Source organism: Parasteatoda tepidariorum, chromosome X2 (genome assembly GCF_043381705.1).
Source record: "Parasteatoda tepidariorum isolate YZ-2023 chromosome X2, CAS_Ptep_4.0, whole genome shotgun sequence".
NCBI lineage: Eukaryota > Metazoa > Arthropoda > Arachnida > Araneae > Theridiidae > Parasteatoda > Parasteatoda tepidariorum.
In genome coordinates, this window is record NC_092215.1 from 38,875,415 (window position 1) to 38,891,983 (window position 16,569).

The 16,569-nt window shown below is 29.2% G+C and overlaps 1 protein-coding gene across 2 annotated transcripts in view; it reads left to right on the plus strand.

The window, feature by feature from the left end:
* LOC107442611 (glutamate receptor 1) overlaps nucleotides 1-16,569 on the plus strand; it is a 258,314-nt gene that overhangs the window by 120,003 nt on the left and 121,742 nt on the right. For both annotated transcript variants that reach the window (XM_071188106.1, XM_071188105.1), the window contains exons 4-5: nucleotides 1,763-2,013; nucleotides 10,724-10,888. In XM_071188106.1, the coding sequence (XP_071044207.1) occupies nucleotides 1,763-2,013; nucleotides 10,724-10,888 (416 nt within the window). The remainder of the gene's footprint in view (nucleotides 1-1,762; nucleotides 2,014-10,723; nucleotides 10,889-16,569) is intronic.

Genomic DNA, 16,569 nt, shown 5'->3' on the forward strand with positions numbered 1-16,569 from the left:
TGTGTGTGTGTGTGTGTGTGTGTCTGTGTATATAAGTATATATATATATTCTATTAAATGGAGATCAAATCAAATAGTTCGAAGCTTCTTATGAAGTAAAATAAAATCCTGAAAAATAGCCTGAGGTTTATATTTACGGTTCCAAACTTTTAAATATCTAGCTATATTCAAAACAAAAAGAAAACGAGTAAGAATTTGACTTCTTTTTTACCGCTCAGTTATTCTTTAAAGTTGAATAAAAAATAGTTGAGCCTTATTTTCCTCTTCTCCCTTAAATGCAAACAAAAAGAAAATTGAATGTAGCTTTGAATATTGAAAATTGAAATTTGAAAATTTAATTTAGCAAAGAATGAAAAATGGGGTGGTGGCAAAATTTAAAAATACGGATTTGGAATTTAATCACATTCATTTCATCGTTGCTGGCAGAAAAAAAAATTCTAATACTTTATTTTGAATATCGATCAAACATTTTGGGCTATTAATGTTATTGTTTTAACTTTGCATGTTATGACTATGAATATAGAAACGGCAGCGCAAAATAACAATAGTAGATAATATACTTAACCATTATATTACTAATGTTCTATTTTTGGAACATGTCTCTTTCAAAATGTTAAAAATTGGTTACTCAAATCTTTCATTCAGAGCACTTACAATTGGAAAAACGGAATATTCCTGCGAAACAAAATTAAATTATTATACAAAATTACATATCATGTGATATATATGTTGTTTTAAACTGAAAGTAATGTATTTTTTTAAGATAATTATATTTAATTTATATGTAAACCTTCTATCACGTTTTTTATAGAGGCATAATTTTTCCATTAGTATTTGCAAAAAAATAAGAGTGAGGCAGATAAACGGTTCATATGACGTAAAAATGTATAGCTTTCAATTTCTAATATATTTGAGAAAGAATTTACAAAGAGGTAATAAAATAATATAGTAATACTAAACCATTCTACCAACGCTTATAAGCTTAACTACCTAACTAGTAAGCTTCATACACATATATCTAAATTTATAGTTAGTCATGGCGTGTATAGCATTATAACCAAGATTTACGCTTTTTTACATAAATGTTGCTACAACAAAATATATTTCCCTATTACTTACACTTTTACGGCTCTATGTACTTGATTTTTTGATTTTCTGAGCACCGTGTGTCTATAGGTTTCCCATAAATCAATAGATATAGGTGTAAATCAATTTTCATTTTGAAACTAACGCTTAATATTTGCCTTTAATTAACATCAAATAATTTCCATTAACATTTTCATAACGGCTTACAAATCCAGTATTTATTAATTTTCTTTCCCAAACATGATGAATCTTGTTCTCTTAATTTCGAGCATACAGTATAAATCCCCATTTCCAATTATTTGCTTTTCATAAAACTCGAACATTTCCAAAACAAATACCCATTAATACTGAACACACTAAAGGAAACAAAGCAAAAATGTGGTAAAGTAATCAATTTATACAAATTACTTTTCGTGAAGAGATTTAAAAAGTCTGCAACCCTAAGAATTAGGAAACGCTTTTCACACCCTTTTCTGAAAAAAAAGTTTCTTAATTTAAGATTTAATCCTGAAAAGAAAGTTCCAATCTGAGCATCAACAAAAGTTTCGCAGGTGACCAAAGCTTCACAATGAAGTTTCGATCCAAAGAAAAAAGATTCTGCTTCATTCTTCCTGCAAAGTGTAGCGGAAGAGCATTTCTTTCAATTACTTTCATTTTCTTTCTTTTTTTCTTACAGGACTTTTAAAACTTCAGCACATTTTTGAGTTGACCACCGATGAGTATAACTTAGATGTGAAGATAGTGAAGCGTATATCAAATGCCACGGATGCCAATGGATTTTTGAGGGAATTAGAAAATTCCGATCCAGAAAGCAGAAAATACATAGTCTTAGACTGTAGTTCTGAAAATGGCCAGACAATAATTGTTAACCACGTCCATGATATTTATATGGGGAGACGCAACTATCATTTCCTGCTCACTAGTTTAGTAAGTAAAATGTTTTACTACTCTTTTATTTTCTCCTGCATTTATCTCTGTCTTTCGTCATAAAATAAGACGATAGAAATAAATTTTGTATGGTAATCAAACATTTATCCATAATATTAAATTAAAAAATCAAATAACACTTGCTTTCCTTGATTGCACTGACTCAAACGCTTAACTTAACGATACGAAATGCCAACGACTCCTGCAACGACAAAGTAATTTAAAAAAAAGCTGTAAATAATTACGAAGTAAATTTTGCAAATATTTGACTATATTTGCTTGCTTTTTAAAAGGCATAGCATGATATAAGTATTATAAAGTGGTGAATTATATAAGCCGATGAATTATTTCGAAATAGTGGTGGATAAAAATCTACTAAATTTAATTTATTAAACCTGGAATCACAAATGATAAACTATAGCTTTAAAATATATATTTGCTGTCCGGAGCAAGTTGGCATCTCGGTATTACTTATAAAATACTAGAAATGTTATATTTTCTTACATAATACTCAAATATCATTTCCTGCTCATTACTTTAGAAAGCATTTCTTTTTAAAATTATTTTCCATTAATTTTTTCTGCATATCAGTTTCTGTTTTGTCATTAAGACAAACAGACGCTAGAAATAAATTTTAAAAGGTTATCAAATATTTATTCATGATATAACATTAAAAAAAATAAACAACACTCGCTTTCCTTGGTAACACTTTGAATCAAACGCTTAGCTCTCTATCTTAACGTTTCTACTAACCCATGTTACTTAAAAAATTGCAGAAGTATTTTCATTTCTCCTCATATTACACAATCAAATTTTCTAACCCATATTGTTTTTCAAATACCATAAATATTTTCATTTTGCCATAACTTACAATATACGCAACTATCATTTCCTGCTCACTACTTCAGTAAGTAAAATTGTTCTTATTATCCATTTATTCTTTCTGTATCTAAGTACATCTTCCGTCAAAAAGACAAACAGACATTAGATAATTTTAAAGGATTACCAAACACTTATTCGTGATATTGTATTAACAAATTAAAAAACCCTTGCTTTACTTTATAAAACTCTGAGACAAACGCTTAATTCCCAACCTTGACATTTTGCTAATCCATGATATTTATAAAATGCCAAATGTATTTTCGTTTCTCCGCAACTTACATAATACGCCACTATCATTTCCTGCTCACTACTTCATCAAGTAAAAATGTTTTTTGCCATCCATAAATTTTTTTTAATACCTATCCTTTTTTCCTTATCAAAAAGACAAACAGACATTAGAAATAAATTTTTAAATGCTACCAAACATTCTTTCCTAACATTGCATTAAAATTTAAGCAGTATTTGCTTTCCTTGGTAGCAATTTGAAACAAACGCTCAGTTTCCATCCTACAATTTCTGCTACCCAATATTAATTAAAAATTGCCAGAAATATTTTCATTTCTATAAGCCATACATTATACACAACTATCATTTCTTGTTCTCTAGATTAGTAAGTAAAATGTTTTATTGCTCTTTAATTCTTTTTGTATATTTTTCTTTATCTTTCACCCCCTAAGAAAAAAAATAAGCAAATAGACGCTAGAAATAAATTTTGAGAGGTAATCAAACATTTATCCATAATATTGAAATCAAAAATTAAATAACACTTGCTTTCCTTGATGAAACTGAATTAAACACTTAGTTTCTTACCTTGACGTTTTTGCTTACCCATATTATTAAAAAGATACTAGAAATATTTTTATTTTGCAGTAACTTACATAATACAGATTTTATATTTTTATTCAGATTATATTTTTTCATAAAAACAAGCGAAAATTAAAAATAAATTTTAAAATATTAACTAACATGTATTCATGATATTGCGTTACAAAAATTAAACAAAATTTGCTTTCAGTTAGTTTCAAATCCTGACTTTCCTACAAACCAATATCATTTATAAAATGCTAGAAATATTTTAACTTTTCCCAAAACAATACACGCAATTGTCATTTGCTGCTCACAATTTCACTTAAAAAATACGTTTTTTACTCTCTATTGATTTTTTCCACATATTCGCTTCTTTTTGTCAAAAAGACAAATATGCCTTAGAAATAAATTTAAAAGATAATCAAAAATGTTTTCCTTATATTGCATTAAGAAATTAAACAATACTTGTTTTTTTTCCGTAACACTTTAAATGAAATGCTTAGTTTCCCAAAATCCATTGAATTTATTTTGCATATCTGTTTATCTTTTGTCAAAAAAGACAAATTAGTCATTAGAAATTAAACAAAACTTGCTTTCCTTGATATACTTTTGAACCAAAATCTTTGTTTTCAACCCTAACATTTCTTCTAAACCATATTCTTTATAAAATACCAGAAATATTTTCTATTCGCAAAAACTTAAATAAGGAGAAACTATGATTTCATATTTAGTACTTTAGTAAGCGAAATTTTGTTTTTACTATCCATTGATTTTTTTCAGCATATTTGTTTATATCTTATTAAAAAAGACAAAAGACATTAGTAATAATTTTTAAGAGATTATAAAATATTTATTGTACTAAAAAGATTAAACAGCACTTGCTTACCCTGATAAGACTTTGAATCAAACGCTTAGTATCCAACCCAGGCGTTTCTGCTAACCCATATTATTTTAAAACTATCAAAAATATTTTCATATCGCCACAAATTCCACAATAAACTACTATTCTTTCTTACTGATTAGATAGGAATGGGAAAATGATTTCTACTATACATAGATTTTTTTTTGTGCATATCCATTTATCTTTTGTCAAAGAAACAGTCATTAGAAATAAATTTTAAACGTTTACCAAACATTTATTCATAATATTGCATTAAACATCATTTGCTTTTCTTGATAAGACTTTGAATCAAGCGCTTAGTTGCTAACTCAAAGGTTCCAGTTAACTATATTGTTTTAAATAATAGCAAAAACATTATAAATTTGCAACAATTGGCAAAATAATTAATGTTACCTACGTCCATGATATTAGTATGGGTTGTCGTAACTAACATTTCCTGCTCAGTAACTTAGTAAGTAAACATGTGTTTACTATCCTTTGATTATTTTCCTGTGTTTATTCTTTATCTTTTGTAATAAACTACGAGTATCAGGCATTTAAATTAAATTTAGTAAATCAACGTATGCGACATTTTCTTTTTGCTCACAATTTGATATTTTTGTATAATAAGTAAATCTAATTTCTTAAAAAAACATTATTTTATCATATTTTCGTAATTCTATTTTTACGTTCATAATATTATGAGGTAGAATAAAATAGTTGTCAAGACGCTTTTCCAAAACTTTTTGGTCTACTCTAGCATTTTTCTTTTCACTTGCACAGAAGCGAAGTAAGCAAATATGCTTTTTGTTTTTTTTTACAATAATTATCTTCTCTTTGATCTTTTCTTCATCCAACCTACTTATTATTTGACCAAAAGAAAAAGACAGATACACATTTGAAATATATTTTGAAACAAGCATTTATCACATCTACCAAACATTCATTCATTCTATTTCTCAATAATTAACACGTTCACGCCAGTGAGACCCACCGGTGGGTCACGCTAGATTGTCTCATCTTGGCAGCGCACCGGAGTAAAAACTGGTAACTATAAATTGGTATAATAACTATAAACTATAAACTGGTAACTATACTGGTAAATAAAAATCCATAACAGTAACGATGTCAAGACCGTAACCAGACGCGGATCTAAAAAGAAAATGTTAAAATCAATCAAAATTTTGATCACACGTTTGTCTTTGCCTAATTTATTTTGTGTGTTGTGTGCATCGCAATGCGTTGCATCTGAGTAAAGTTTTAGATCAATTTCCTAGGTTGTCCAGACCGTAACCCTGTCAAACCGTAACTACAGGAATAATTAATTGAATTTAACATATCAGAACTTAGTTTTTTCCCCATGTTTTACTAATTGAAGATATTTTTTGACTGAAAATAATTAAAGTAAGTCTTTTTATACATTTTATAGCAATTTAACTTAACATTAAAATTTTTCAATTTATTTATGAAACTTAAAATTTTTGATGCAAAATAAAGGGTAAATAAGGAAAATTCAAAAATTTTAATATTTTGTTTATACTAATAAGAGCATCAAAATTTTCGTTGTTCACGATTATTTTCTAATATTTTATACCATTTCAAACAATTTTGGAGGTGTCAAAATAGTGTGCCTATTATTTTTTTTGATTATCAAAAGTTAAAGTTTCTAGAGATCTGCCCATATGTAAATCTACTTGTAAATATTGACGTATAATATATAAATATTCGATGTAAATATTATGCATATAACTATTTATAATATTTAACTATTTTGACTTACAATTATTCGTAAAAATGCAATAAATATNATATATACATACATATATATATACATACATATATATATAGAATTATATGGTTGGAAAAAGTATTATACGTTGTAGTTGAAAATATTATTGCGAGATCGTGATTGGTGATGAAAAACAGAATTTACATCACTAAAAAGAGTTTTATTCCTTTTATTCTTTTCTTTTCTTGCACCTATATTGCTGCTTATTTAAATAACAATTCGTAAGATATTGTTATTATTAAGGATTTTTTAATTAAATCTTAATCTCCAATCACAATTAAAGAATATATATGCCAGCTTTGGTCGTAATATTACAAAATTAGCCCATTTTGAAATAAATATTTAGATGTGAAATAAAATATTGCATCTGAAAAAGCAATGGTTTAGATTTATTGATTCCAAAACCAGGTCTAAAAATTCTAGCGAGGTCTAACGATTCTAATGAGGTCAATTTTATTTAAATAAAGTTAAAAAAAATAACTTAATAATTTATCAAAATCTACCCTTTCTGCTGTAAAATATTCGTATGCCTGTGGCAGAAAAAAAAAATATTTTACATTTATCAAATCCCAAACTAGCTTCAGTTACATGAAGTCTAACAATTTAAACAGAAATTTTAAAACATCAAAAATGATGTATATTTTAAATAAGGAAAATTTAATGTTTTTTTTGAATTTTTTCTAACTATTTATTTTTTACGGCAGCACTATGTACCATCGTGGGTTCTAGATTTAATCGCATGGCATTTTTTTAACTTTAAAAATAATAAACTTTTATATAAACATTAAAAATGATTTTCAAACTAATAGTGATAGAAATTTTTAAAAAATAGTTTACTTTCTGACATTTTATTTTTTTAAAAAAAAATTATCTTAAAATTTTCAAGAAAAATGTAATTTTAAGTTATCTTTTCTATTTTTTAGTTATTAAAAACGATTTCATTTCCTATATTTGTTTATAACAAACATATCTTGAGTCCGAAATGTAAATATTAGCCAACTCTTCCAACTGTGTATTTATAGTAGATCTCAAATGTGTATTTAACTGGTCAATTCTTAATAAACATAATACTCCATCGATCAAGTCTATTTGTAACTTCTTTCATTCAAAAGATGCCCTCCGATAAAGCACAAATTATATAGGCTGCATTTTATCGGAGTCGGAAAAGATCAATCAGACGTAGTCTTTTGCTATTTTCTGCTCGGTTAACATCGATATTTGAGAAGTTTATGTTCGAGTTTGCTTACTTCAGCTACTTGAAGCAGAAAATACCTTTCATATATCCCGGCAAATTTTGTCTGTTTTGAAATTTTATTTCTTGGAAATCATGTTCAATTTTTCTAGTTCACTAAAAATGCTTACATGGTTGAATTATTGCGGTATTTAAATTGATTGATAAGGTAATTCTAAATGCATAAGAGTTCATAAACTAACCCAGATTGAAATAGGATTTTTATTTATAATTTTTTTTAATATTATTCAATAAAATACTGACATAATTTAATTTAAGCATGTAAGAATTTCGAAGGATATTTGAAGTGATGTAAGATCTACATTACTATTAAACTTTTACAGTAAATCATGATACATAGAAAAAGTAGTTTAGATTAATATATTTAAATTGATTGATAAGGTAGCTCTAAAAGTATAAGGGTACATAAACTAACCCTGATTGAAAATAGGATTTTTATTTATAATTTTTTTTGGATATTATTCAATAAAACTTCGACATAATTTAATTTGAGCATTTAAAACTTTTGAGGGATATTTGAAGTAATGTAAGATTTACATTAATATTAAACTTTTACAGTAAGTCATGATACATAGAAAAAGTAGTTTAGATTAATCTATTTAAATTTCTTGATAAGGTAATACTAAATGTATAAGTGTATATAAATTAACTCAGATGGAAAATAAGATATTTATTATACGTTTTATGGTAATATTCAGTTAAATTGTTAACAAAATTTTACTTGATAATGCAAAAATTTCGCGGAAAACTTGAAATAATGTAAGATCTCCATTACTATTAAATTTTTACAGTAAGGTATGATGAATAGAAAAAAGAAGTCTAGACTAAAGTCAATAGAGAGAGAGAGAGAATTTGTTTCATTGATTATGACGTCATACCCAATTTTTTAATATATTTTGTTATCTAATTCTAAAACTGCTTACATAATGTAGGCGTAAGGCATAGGGGTCCGTGTGTTAGGTAATTAAATGCATTTTTCGAAGCACTTTTAATAAGGAAAATAACAAACTTTTAATTTTAAAACCTTATACACACGAGTGAAAACCACAATTTAACCCTTTTTTCTTACTGTATTTCAGTAATTAGTAGCCACATTAATTACTGAATTTAAAAAATATGCTAAAATACTGTTTAATATATTTTGAATGATTGTGGTACTACATTAGTTCAAACAGCATTTTAAAGTACTCGGAGCGTAAAGGGTTAAAACTACAGACATTCTCCATCTACATTTGTCTTGTCTTTCGAATGAATGTACAGCTAAAAATTTTTTGTTTTTGCAGATATTTAACCCATTTATGCCTTAGGCTCAAAAAGCAGTCTGTATATGAAAAACTGCTTTCTAAAAAAAGTGGTCGTACATATTTGTTTATACCAAGTGAATATTCCTCTATGTTATTACCTACTACTTTAACCCTTTCGCGCCGACTGTCACAAATACGTGCTAGCATAAAACCGTATTGGCCAGGGTAAAAAGATAAAACTGGTAATCAAAGTAATTCTTTAGCAGTTTATTTGTGGGCGGAGTTATAATTGTTTGATTTATTTAATTCACCACTACTTTGTTCAAAATAAAATTATTTAGTTATACTTTGAATTAACATTGATTATATATATGATTAAACTAACAATAATTAAAGTAAAAGCAAAGTAAGTCTGTCAAATTAGAAACGACTACATTTAACTTACCGTTTTTTATTTAATTACGACCTGATCCTGATTTTGTACGAATGCTTTTACTGAATCACCCGTCCCCAAAGGGTTAAAAATGAAATGTGTCACATTCAAATTCAAATTCAAAACGTTTATAGTTTTAATTTAGTATGATAGAGGAAGCTACTTTGTTTCTGCTAAATTAATCCTAGCAATAAATCATTTGTGCTAACACTTTTTTTCTTCTTTTTTTGAGAAAAAAGTAACTATCCCTTTAGAAAGGAGGATAGGCACAAATAGGCTAATTGGCCCCAAAATTATTAATATTAGCAGGGTTTCTGCAAATCTTATAGTGGTAGTAAATGTACGTTTATATTTGAAGGGATTTTTCTTTCTCAAGCTACCATTTTAACATTTAAAAGCCCTGTAGGTCGCAGTACTCATACTCATATGTGTTGGTTATCTTAGCATCAGCCCCGCTAAGGGCTCCAACTAATTCATCTGTAGGTTCCAGTTCTCATGCAGTTAAATAATTATTTTTTAAAATATAATATTCAGTGGTGGTCATAAATGCATTAGATGATCAAAGTTAGTCACATTTTCTCTCTAAAAGCTACCACTTTATTGTTTAGACGTCTTGCATTGTTCATTTCTCATACAGTTAACTTTTTTTTTTTTAATATAAGATTCAGTGGTGGCTATAAATGTATTAGATGATCGAAGTTTGTCATATTTTCAGTGAAACTAAAACAAAAGTCGAAATTTAATTTCTGCGTTACCACCGTTAAAAACATTTTCCGAAGAAGGTATAGATGCATGGAAATCCCAGCTTCTAATCCACTTAAAAATAAAGTGGTATAATAAAATAAGAAATATCTTCTATCAATATCCTAAATTTACTACCACTAATAAAACTTTTCATGGACCTCTGGAACCATATACCACATTTATATGTTTGCTGATGTGGAAGTAGTAAATTCCTACAATATTTAAAATGGTTGCGCAATAACAATTTAGGAAAACTAAATTTTCCAACACTTATGCTTCTGTAATCTTCAAAATGAAACGAAACGTTTTACTTTAAAAGAATACTCGACAAGTTCAAAATGATGATTAGTAATCATTTTGAGAAATTTATAAAAATTTTCCACACTTCCACCAAATTACCATTAAATTATGAAATCACTTTAACATCGTTTTAATCCAATTAAGTGCTCTTTCATGAAAATAACCCTTTAAAATTCCCTACTAACATCATTCATCCAGAATTAATACCCAAAAATAGTAACTTAAAACTAATAGCACGAAAACTTTCTTCAAAATAACTAAAATAGCTCACGTCTCCAGAAAGAAAAATATCCGGCCATTTTTTTCTAAAATTTCTGATACAGCCCTCCTGAGCTCTGAAGCATTGAGGTCACGTTTAAATGTTCTATTTTTATCGCAGGTAATGGATGAGTACTGGAAGAAGGAGGTGCAAGAATTCGGAGCTATTAATATCACCGGCTTCCGGATTATCCAGGCCCAGAGTCCGGAGACAACGCAATTTCTTAGCATGTGGAAAACACTAAATTCTTCTAGATGGCCTGGAGCAGGCACTGAACATATCTCGGTTAGTGAACATACTTCATAAATACAATTTTATGATTTTTTCCAGGTGTTGATAACGGGTAAGTTCTATGGCAAGATATAATCATAAATATAAACTAAAATGTATTTGACCTTCAATGAAAAAAAAATAAGGAAAAATTGTTTTGGTATAAGTAAATTTAATCTACTAATGTCTAACTTCAAAACTAGGTAGATATATGAAAAACACTTCCATTAATGAATATGTAGTGTTAGATTTTTTTTTTAAATCCACTGTATGTGACAAATCAATATGGAACCACAGTGGGGTTTTTACGATCCTTACCCTTTTCAAACCTTACGAGACCAAATGGAAACAACCGGGTGAGTTAGATCAACAAACGCCTCCTACAACTGAAAGCCTCCACACGGTTTCTTGTAAGTAGTCAGATCAGACCACTATGAGAGTAAACCAGTTTACGAAAGAGCCATTTAATAGAATATCTAGTAAAAATAAGATAGTGATAGCAAATATAAATCTAATTTTTTTTAAATGTATATATGTAATTGGTTCGTCTTATTTGCTTGTCTACCACTAAAGATTCAATTCTCAAATATATATGTCAACTTACACTTGATTACTTTTAAAATAGAATTTGGTTTCATGCGCACCACTGGGTCACCTTTTAAATAGTCTGCGAAGACTACACATAAAAAATCATGTGTAGACTTTATCATGTAAGAAGTGATGGTCTAGGTGAATTTAATTTCATCGAGAAAGTATAACGGTATAAGTTCTTTCGACTTTCTATAATTTATCGATATTTTGGCTTGGGATAGTTTTTCGATATTTTAACAGATGTTATTTTAAGCACAGAAATTTCTTTTTAAATGAAGACAGTCTTTTGAATAATGCAAAGAATTTTTATAATTCTGCATTTAAGCTGAAATTTGAAGACGACATTTGCGCTCAATTAAAGTCCTAAAAATAGAGTTATAAGCATCTTTCAATTTGTCAGTCAAATATGCTCTTTTTAAAACCATACTAGTCGAAAGAAATTGAAAAAAAAGAGCAATTTTCGAATTTTAAAAAAATTTGCAATTTTTTAAATTCCTATATAAAAATTATTTTTGCTAAAAAAGTACTAAATATTCACCAATATTCAAGAACTAGTATGAATTTATGCAATGTGCTGTACTCTAACCAATATCCAAGTTTTAACTCTAGGTTTACGGAACTCGTCATTTTGACGCATTTCGAATTTTATAAGGAAAATTACAAAACCCGTTTGAATTTTTATTTTATCTCTTGTAATGACTTTTATCCATTGATCAAGGTAAATGTATATCGAAGTCTATTTTCTTCAAAAGCGTTGAAATATTGAAATTCTCTTTGTGGTATACCTATCTCTACGAATATGCGTCAATTTGACGCGATCGTAATTTAGACAATATTTTGAGTAAACATGCAAACATCACATCAATAATGAAAAGGAATATACCGAAAATACTTCGATCTATTATCCGATATCGTTATCTTAAATGAAACAAGCGATAAAAAATTGTTGCCGATAAGCAATAATAGAAAGAACAAACGCAGAATGTAATGCCAGAGGGTCAGATTTTGAAGGTCTCAGTTGCTTAGTTCGAGTATTGAAAAATAAAATACTAGAATATTTCATAAATATATATCTCATATTTTTTCTTATTGTATATATTTACATTGCTTTCTAAGTGCAGAAATGCCAACTGCTCCAGACACGCCAAAATAAAAAATAACGGTAAATAAATACTAAGTAAATTTTGCAAATCATCATCATCATCAAAATATATCTGGGCGGGTGGGGCCGTTAGCGGTCTTAAAATTTTGCAAGTATAAAGTGGTGAATTATGTGAGCCTACGAACCATTGAGAAATAGAGGTGGATAAAAATCTACTGAATTGAATTTATTAAACCAAGAATCACAATTGATAAACTAACACTTTAAAATATATGTTTGCTGTCTGGAGCAACTTGGCATCTCTGCAAGTGCTGTTACATGCATTCGTTCTTGCGTCAAATTGACGCGTGTTCATAGAGATAGGTATATAAGAAACGCCCGTAAATCTAGTGTTAATAGCCTTATTAGAAATTGAGAAACTTGCTTTCTGTGCGAAAAACAGATATAAAGACTTTAATAACTTTAACCGGTTAACGTGCAGAGTCATATATTTAGGACAGTTCCCTTTTTCAAAGACATTCATTGTGATGGGAAACTTTTTTCAGTATTTTTATTTATCTGAGTGAATTAAAAGATTTTCTGATACCATGATGATTTAGTTATTTCTGATTGGCAAGTATAGTTCGTGCACCAGGAGTTGGCACTTGGCTCCGCCTTCTTCACGTGCTATCGGAAGATATTATTTCGCTATTTTGGGGAGAAGGATGTGAACAAGGCTGCTATTTGGCGATCGTATGGCAAAAATATTTACTTCGCGATCTTCATGTGCATATTTTGAACATGTGCATTTTATTTCATAAACTTTTTGCTATTTCTCTCTTTTTATTGAATAGTTTGTTCTTTTTGAGATATTTTTCTGGGAGAAAGTTTTTAAATATTAATTAGCTAGAATAACGAAAGGTATTATAGCTGATGCTAAAGCGAAGTAAGTGACTGAAAAAGAATTCACTGTTTGTGTTTGGCCATCACCTTCTACATCAGAAAGCCTCCACACGGTTTCTTATAAGTAGTTTGAGCAGATTATTTAAAAAGTGAACAATTTGAGCGCATGAAGCCAAATTCTATTTTAGAAGTGAGAGAGAGGAATTTGTCATATATATTTGAGAATTTAATCTGTAGTGGTAGACAAGTAAATAAGACAAACAAATCATATTAAAAAGCTAAGCAAATTTTTAGACTCATATTTGCTACCACTTTTTTATTTTTACTAGATTTTCTATTAAAGGGCTCTTGCGTAAACTGGTTTGCCTTCATCGTGGTCTGATTGGAATACCTATAAAAAACCGTGTGGAGGCTTTGCGCGCATTAGAGGTTATCTCGATTTCAAACGGGGTAAGGTTTTTCCTCTTACTCCCCCGCCCTGAAATGAACTCTGCGTCCGAGGAGGTGGAGCCAAGTGCCAACTCCTGATGAACGAACTATACTTTTTGATCTATCAGAGACGTTTTGCATGCTCTAACAGTAGAAAAACCAATTAATTTCGATAATATATTATACCACTTTTTCCATTAAACCACTTTTTGCATCATTTCAATATATAAATTCGGCGCAAAACGGGTTAATTAAAATACTTGGGCTTGACGACAATTCCAGTTTAGAAAATAATTATGTTTTTTTTTTATTTTCATTGCAATTTCAGATGTGAATTGAATATTATCTTGTACCTACAGGGCTGCCGACTTTTTACGCTTTTTGTTAAAATTACTCTATCTGTAGCTATGTTTAGTTTTTATAGAATTATTTTTTAATCATTTAAACTTATTTTCGACACTACTACATATGAATGATTTAAAAGTTCGCACGCAACGACACTGCGTTCTAGCTACTTCGTAGTGAGGCTCTTAAAATATTGGCAAAATTACCAATAATTCTGATTGCTTTGGTTTTTGAGAGGTTACCACTTTATAAAATATTTTGCTAAAAGCGTAGTAGTTGGCAGGCCTGTACTTAAGTTCAGATTACTCAGAAAAAATAAATGGTTATAACACATATTTGTTTCGTCAAATAATTGGAAATTTCTTTAGAAAAAATCTTCTAGATCCCTTAAATATTTAAAAACTGGTGTTATAATTATAAAAAAAAAATTATACAAATTTCTTTTCCATTGCTATCACTTCACAATGAAAATTAAATACAACGAACAGTAACTCTATATATATTTATTTCAAAATAATCAGTATAGTGGTGAATGTGAATTTGTTAAGTTACATTTAATTTCCTAAATTTTGCATCCACTTTTTAAATTTTATAAGGACCATGGCATATGTGTTAATCCACTTTGGTACAGTTGAGCCGGAGACTCACTTGCCGAGTGGTATCACCCACCAAACTCTGTGAGAAGAATGAAATATCGAATTTGAATCCCGCCATAACCATGGATGTATTCTTTGTCATATCCTTCTCCAGCTTGGTCTTTCTACTTGACAAAGGGTTACAAGCCTAAGTTGAGCAAACCAACCTGCGCATGTATTTAATTTCACTAAAACAATACCCCATGTTTAGCCTTTCAAAAAGTTGCAAAATTAGCTAAAAATCTGCAAGGTTTAGACTTTTTATTTTATTTTATAACCTTTGTTAAACAGCCGATCCAATTTTTTAGGTTTATGACTACAAATGTTCAACTTCATAGCCTTATAATGATTTACCCATCCCAGAAAACAAGGGAACTCCTGGATAAAGTATTGGGAGAAATTTGCCTTCTGGAGGACTTTTTGATTGAACTAACCAGCATTTGCGAAACATGGAAAGGAAAATCACGAAAACCTTCATGGTTAGCTTGGTGGCAAGGGAAATCTAACCTATGATCCGTCTACTACTGAAGATATTTTACGTCAGCACTGCGGTCGGTGCAAACCGGATGCAGAAATCGTATCGATCAGCCATTGCTAGGATTCGAACCTGGTTCACCTCTTTTGAAGGGGAACGATCTATCCCTTGAGCCGTCATGGCTCAGAAGGTTTAGATTGTAGTTCTCTACCTCAGGGGTGTCAAACTCAAAAGCTAAGTTGGGCCAAATAAACAAAGGTTAACTTTAGGTGGGCCGCAAAAAAAAAAAAATCTATGTTCCTGGAAACAAATATTTTTATTTGGAATAGTACATTGTAATAAACATATATAAAGTTGAATTATTTTTTTTTCGTCCTGATACTTGACATCTCTTCTCTGCTACTATCTTTCCTATTTCGGGAGAAATTTTATTTTGCCGAGACTACTTTCAAAATTGACCCAACGTGAGTGTTATACGGTTTCGGGCAGGAGATTTATTTTCATTTATAACAGAAAATAATTGCTCGCACTGATAAGTACTTCCAAACATGGAAATAATTTCATATGCGAATTTTCGAGTATTTTCAAACCTTGCCGGTAAATATTTGTAAAATTCAGGCACACCCACTTCAATGAATTTTGCCTTCAAATTTGAGTCGCACTGAATCTCAATCACTTCCATTTGCATATTACTGGGTACTGAGTCTATATTTATTGAGAAAATGGAAGAAAACAGACAAAATTTGTCTTCCAAAGAATTAAAATCCTTGTTTCAAATTCTGTTCTAAGATTCGAAATTTTTTGTGGGTATTTTTGATACGATGCAGTACCATCTAAAATAGATTTGTTCTTGTTGTACGTTAGGAAGGGCGGTAAATCTTCATTTTTCAGTTGCCTTACCCCAAAAAATAGTTTACATTTGAATGCTTTAATTATGTCAAACAAGTTCGTAATGATCTGATCCTTGCCTTGTAACAATAAATTTAAATTGGATATGTATTTGGTTACATCAAATATAGAAGATAAATCTTGGAATATTATAAAAATAATAAAGTATATTATCATTTTATATACTGGCTTCGTTTCTAGTTCACATTTCCATTTTATTTTTACTTTGCGTCTGATATATTGACTGGGCCGCAAAAATGCTCATCTCGGGCCGCGAGTTTGACACCCCTGCTCTACCTTATTTTGAAATATATTGTCGAATCTGGATAGTTGGTATCTCTGCATACTA